This window comes from Leucopleurus acutus (genome assembly GCF_964270905.1).
Source record: "Leucopleurus acutus genome assembly, chromosome: 5".
NCBI classification, from domain to species: domain Eukaryota; kingdom Metazoa; phylum Chordata; class Mammalia; order Artiodactyla; family Delphinidae; genus Leucopleurus; species Leucopleurus acutus.
The window spans coordinates 65690016-65696328 of NC_139147.1; the positions used below are offsets into that span (position 1 = coordinate 65690016).

General features: G+C 42.8%; 1 protein-coding gene across 1 annotated transcript in view; it reads right to left on the minus strand.

Moving 5' to 3' along the window:
- Positions 1 to 5300, minus strand: part of TMEM39A (transmembrane protein 39A) — a 30651-nt gene extending 25351 nt beyond the window's left edge. Inside the window, exons 1-2 of the mRNA XM_082840602.1 lie at positions 5057 to 5300; positions 3496 to 3682 (exon numbers count right to left, since the gene is read on the minus strand). Coding sequence (XP_082696728.1) covers positions 3496 to 3608 — 113 coding nt within the window. The 5' untranslated portion in view covers positions 3609 to 3682; positions 5057 to 5300. The remainder of the gene's footprint in view (positions 1 to 3495; positions 3683 to 5056) is intronic.
- Between the last annotated feature and the right edge of the window lie 1013 nt (positions 5301 to 6313).

Sequence of the window (6313 nt, forward strand, 5' to 3'; positions counted from 1 at the left end):
GCGTACCGCAAAAAAAAAAAAACCAAAAAACTAGCAGATGGAAAAGGTACCAGGCAAAGTCCAGAGGAAACCAGGTGCAGACTTCCAAGAGTCCCTTCTCAGTGGAGTCATATAGGATGCACTTAACTCCTTCAGCAACTAGTTATGACAACATGTGTGAAGTGCTGTCTACCAGGGAGCTTCATTAGAGACTGAGCAGGCAAGGTTTTTTACTGGAGACTAGCCACGTAAATACTCTTTACCTAGCACTACCAAAATTCCAGACTCCCAAAAGGAAAGCAGATGATCAGCATAACAATCCTTAGAAAGGACTGCATAGGAGGCTGGCATCTGGGAACCTGACTGGTAAACAGTCCCCTCCACTGATACAAAAGCTTCCCTAAATAATAAGAGTGGCTCACTGTGCCTAAACTATTTGTGCAAACAATATGAATTATGGTGAACCCTGCTTTGTCCTTGTATGCAGGAAAGAGTTAACATAGCAGACCTAAGACTGGCTTTTACAGAGCTAGCAAGCAGCACATTTTAGGTAAGCAAACGGATAAAGCAAGAAAAATTTAAAGGAATAAAAAAGAACTAAAAGGGATAGAGAAAGCAGTGATCATTCGGACATGCTCAGGTGGTATTATTAACTAAGCATACAAGAACAAAACAAAGAAAAAAATCACTCTTAGTCCTTCTCAAATAAGATTCTCCCTCAACTAAGAACTCTCTAAAAACTCAGCAGTTCACAGTATATCCTCCTTCTTTAGATGGCAATCATCTAAGCACATAGTCCCAAGAACAAATCCCTGCTCCCCACAGGTAGAAAGCAGGACAGGATGGATTTCAATTCTGATTGTGTCACCAAACTACCTCTTTGACATTCTCAAGTTTATCTTCAAACAGGTCACAAACACCTAACAAACAGGGGCAAATGCTCTCTTCTTCTGCTGATTTCTGTCTTGCAGAATCAAGTATAACATCCAAAATTACATCACACTTAAGCAATTGTTTATTTATCTCTTCAATACTCTACAGACACTCCAGAAATGACTTCTCCGCATCTGGACATTGTCTTTCTTTATACACATCCTTCCTAAAATCATATTCTAGGCTATCTAACACTGGTTTTATCCACACTTTTTATACCCTTTCCCCAGGTCTTGTAAAACAACCTGTTCTAGGCTGCTTCTTTCCCATCAAGAAACAAATATAGGACTGTCTGTCTTCTTCCAAAATAACCCCTATAGGTAAAAATGTCACAAAATAATCCCTCATAATAGCTTTAGTGACTTTTCAAAACATGGGCAACTATTATTTTTCACTTTATTCTAATCTGTTGAAAAATAAGTCCTTCTCCCCACCAACACCATTAATTGCTAAAGAAATATATGTTAAGGGAGGAAAGTTGATGGAGAATGGTAGATCAAGGCAACCATAACTAGAACCTGGAAAGCCAGGATAGAAGAGATACAAGGAAGACAGATCACATGCTCAGAGCTAAACTCATTTAAGAGCAGAGGTATTTTCTAAATGTTCTTAGTTCTTCCCAGTATTCTATCTGCAGACTTAAGTACATGCAGAACCATCTGAGAATGTGGTTTTCAGCTCTTTTTAAATAGCAGAACAGTTCATATTCCCTCCCCCAAAAGATATTTTACATGGTATCCTAATATTTAAAATACACAGGAGAAAAAGTTAGTCTCATTAAGAGAGGACTGGGAAACCTAAAGCCTAGACTACTAGGCCTGAATGACTTTTTCTCCCTTCTTTGTGCTCCTACAGCAGCCCAAAACACTGAGGAGGGTTTCCATGGGACGGTATGAGAATCTAATCTAATCTAAGAATCTAGGGAAATCCTCAAAGTCAAAGTAAATGAACAAAGAACTACTGGAGGGCTTCCCTGGTGGCGCAGTGGTTGAGAGTCCGCCTGCTGATGCAGGGGACACGGGTTCGTGCCCCGGTCCGGGAGGATCCCACATGCCGCGGGGCAGCTGGGCCCATAAGCCATGGCTGCTGGGCCTGCGCTTCCGGAGCCTGTGCTCCGCAACGGGAGAGGCCACAGCAGTGAGAGGCCCGCGTACTGCCAAAAACAAAAGAACTACTGGAGTTAATACAGAGGCAGAGTTAGAATACTGTAGCTAGCTAGAATCTTAGCTAGGCACAGCTATGATTTTCTACTGCAATTTGAAAGTACTGAATCACTAAACTGATGGTCAGTATATATTAGTAAAATTAAAGCATGAACTTCAAATAGGAAACATCCTTCATCTCAGTATCTATGTTGGATAGTACCTTTCCTCAAGAGCTTTTTCACATAGTCTCATTTTTTCATTTTTCTTTATTTAAAAAAATAAAACAACACATGCTATTTGTAGAAATTTTGGAAAATTCAGAGTAAAGTTTTTAAAAGTTACTGCAATTTACTACTTCATTTATTTCCAAGCAGAAAGTATTTATTTATGAAGCAGAAAGTATTACCATTTTTAAAATGAGGAAATCCAAAGAACAGGAGAGTAAAAATATACTCTAGGATAAATTATAAGTACTCTGTATACATATGTAAATATAAAATTTGGATTGAAAATTAGTATAATGAGAATCAGCCTGGAAAGTCCCTTCAAACTGGAATTTCAGGGAGAGCCCCACTGAAATGACAAGACCAGAAATGATTCTGAAGACAGAGTAGAGCTTGGGGTGGAAGGTCAGAAAGAAAGAAGGGCAGGCCAGAAAGAGAAAGTGCACAAATAACATCAGGAGGGCCTGAAAAGACAAGAGTAGTACTGACTGCTAGCTGTGAAAGTTAGAATCCAGGCCAGAGAAAACTCTATTCAGGGAGGAAGCAGGAAAAAAAAAGAATTATCTTGACCAAACAATCCAGTAAAACCCATCTCTTTCTACTGCTACATGATTGAACCTCCTGATGAAATGAGTTATCCTGGATAATTTTAGAAATAATTCATTCTAACTTTTGAAAATTAGGAATAGAGATAAATTTCCATTAAGAAAATCAAATTCTTTATTCTCGTACAACATGACACAAATCTTAAGATGTTTAGGCTACAGCTGATAGTTTATTCATTTCATTCTGAACAAAATAATTTTTAAGACCCTTGACAGAATATGACAATTTTAGAATCACATGTTAACTGTCTATTTTAATTTGCCCTCCCCAAAAAAGAATGCTAGTAAGTAGTTAAACCATCATATTCATCTTGAACTGTAATTTATTTCTCTCTTCTTTTAATAGCTGAAAAAAAAGGTGATGACTAGAATTTGGATTATCAGCCATAAGTATGAATCAGCCTGTTTTCACTTTGTGGGCATCACAACTTTCTATCTCCAAAGTATTCTGAAATACTTCGTTTTCAATCTTTAGGGTCAGGATTTCTACTTCAGTGTCAGAAAACAATCTTGATAAACAAATATCTGAATAGTCTGTATTAGTCTTCTGTATTAGCCTTACTGATCATAGGATATTACAAATTACGCAAAGTCTTATTTCTTCTTTACCTGTTTCTCAGGCCTGTTCCATTGCCACAGCCCCCACCAACCAAAGTCTGCAAAGAAGGTAAAGCTGAACGGCTTAGCTGCTGCCGACTAGGGCCCCTCCTTCCACCGGGCATGTCCAGGAACCAGTCTGCTTCCAGTGCCACCTGTAGCTGCAACCCAGGTTAACGGTTGTCAGCCTATTTCAACACTGAACAAAAAGAGACATTTAAATATCAGTTTACTATTTTTAAAGTAGGCAGTGTAACAAAACAACCAGAAAAACTGAGTGAGCAGACCTTGTAAAACCAGATTGTCAAACAAATGCTCCCAATGTCTATTACCTAGTTTATTCTAATGAAAGGACTACTCAGTCTCCAATGGGTCAGAAGCCTAAGTTCTAATCTAGGCTCTGTTTGAAAGATATTACAATCAGGTAGAAATTTACAAGAAACATTGAATATATACATTTCCAGTTCAAAAGTAGTATTTCACAGGGGCTTCCCTGGTGGCGCAGTGGTTGAGAGTCTGCCTGCCGATGCAGGGGACGCGGGTTCGTGCCCCGGTCCGGGAAGATCCCACATGCCGTGGAGCGGCTGGGCCCGTGAGCCATGGCCGCTGAGCCTGCGCGTCCAGAGCCTGTGCTCCGCAACGAGAGAGGCCACGGCAGTGAGAGGCCCGCGTACCGCTAAAAAAAAAGAGTAGTATTTCACAATAAGCCACTTGAAATGCAGAAGAATCAGCACTGTCCAAAATGTTAGGTTTTGTTATCAAGGGAATCTAGATTCTGAGATCAATTCTTATTATGACTTCCTAATATCTGACTTCTTATTATCTGACTTGGAAGCATTTAACCTCTGAGTTTGTTTCCTCGTCAGAAAAAAAAGCGTTCCTTGTCCTACAGAGGTGGTTGTCAGGACTGACAAAGATGCGTGAAAGTACATCAGAAGGTCTTTTAACGCTTTAAAAGTAAAACTGTTCAAGTGGTATTCCACATGTTAGAGTGAAAATACTGGAAAGAGCTCAAGTGGATGACTACTCCAGAAAAACTGATGTAAAATCATTTAGAAATTACTGGAACTGCAGGATTAAAAGACAAGTAATACAAAAAGACCATCACTGAAAAGAAACTGTTTTTATCAATCTATGGCAAAATCACGGCTCCGCCAATATGGATACCAAAAATCTGTTTCCTAAACAATACAACTTAAAAACTGAAGAACGACACCGTGGAAAAACCCTGGTTTTCAAAACGTTACAGCAGATATCCTCTGTTCCCTATTCCTAACAGCTTTCGGCTGCAGATTAACAAACGCCAGGTGAGACAAAGCATTCAAACCGTTGAATGTAGAGGCAGCTGGTCCTTGCTCAATTAACCAGCAAAGGGAAAGAAAAGTGTGGAGCAAAAAAATTGGGACGGAAGAGGACGAGAGGATGGGGTGGGGAAAGGTGGGCGGCGAGAGGACCACAAACTTCAATAGACTGGCCCCTAAGAGGGGATGACAAAGCGGCCCCCGCCGCGCAACCTGGAGGGCCGAAGCAGGCCAGGGACAATCGGAGAGCGCGGCAGCTCGGTAATACTCACGCATGGAGGAGGCCAGGCCAGTGGGGAAGGATCCCTGGGAGGAGGCGGCTTTACAGGCTGGACCCCAGGCAAGAGAACTCCCTGCCCAGGTTGAGGCGCTACAAACCAGTTGCTTGCCCGCGGGCCGTCCCCTCCCGGAGAGTCGAGAAAAAGTGTCCAGGCTTCGCGCTGCCAGACCCAGACACCGAGTCAGTGCCAGAGTCAGAGCCAGAGCTAAAGCTAGAGGCAGAGCCCGACCCCGTCAGCACTCATCCTCAGCCTCCATTACCACGGAGCTGAGCAGACGTGGCAGCGCACAGTGGTGACGTCAGCTCCGCGACGGCCTACCGCCCCAGCCGCGAACAGGCCCCGGAACTACACGAGAGCCAGGGAGCGAGCACCGCACCCCGTCTTCCGTGCACCTGCGCAGTGGAACTCGCCTTCTCCGCTGGTGTCGCGGTCCCGCCTTCCCCGCTAGTACTAACCAACGTATTTCCTCCCAAGCTCCAACGACGTGCGGACAACCACGTTAGGGCTTATTCCTGTTATCTCATGGACTCCAAGTAACAACCGTGTTCAAGTTATCAACCCCCTTTTTACAGATGGGGGAGGTTGGGAGACATCACTTGAGCTCAAGTCACTGCTAGGTAAAGGAGATCGAGCCGCGAAGTCGTGCTTCAGCAACAAATCTTGCGCTTATTTTATGTTAAGAAAAGGACTAGGTAGATGGTGGAGTTACAAAAGTGAATATCCCAAAGAGCTCACAGTGTAGTAGAAGAAACAAGTCACCAGGAAAACACAGTAATTACAATTTATTACAATAAATATAACATTAAAAGTATGCCCAAGGGGACTTCCCTGGTGGCACAGTGGTTAAAGAATCCACCTGCCAATGCACGAGACAAGGGTTCGATCCCTGGTCCGGGAAGATCCCACAGGCCATGGAGCAACTAAGCCTGTGTGCCACAGCTACAGAGCCCGTGTGCCACAACTAATGAAGTCTGTGCACCTAGAGCCCATGCTCCGCAACAAGAGAAGCCACCCCAATGAGAAGCCTGCACACCCCAAGAAGAGTAGCCCCAGCTCGTGGCAACTAGAGGAAATCTGCGTGCAGCAACGAAGACGCAACACAGCCAAAAATAAATAAATAAATTTATTAAAAAAAAAAAAAAGTATGCCCAAAGTCCAGAGACAGCATGCAAGACACGGTACTAAGCTCTGTGGGTTGTGGTGTCAATCCCAAGAAAATCTTCACAGAGAGCTTGGGGTTTAAAGACA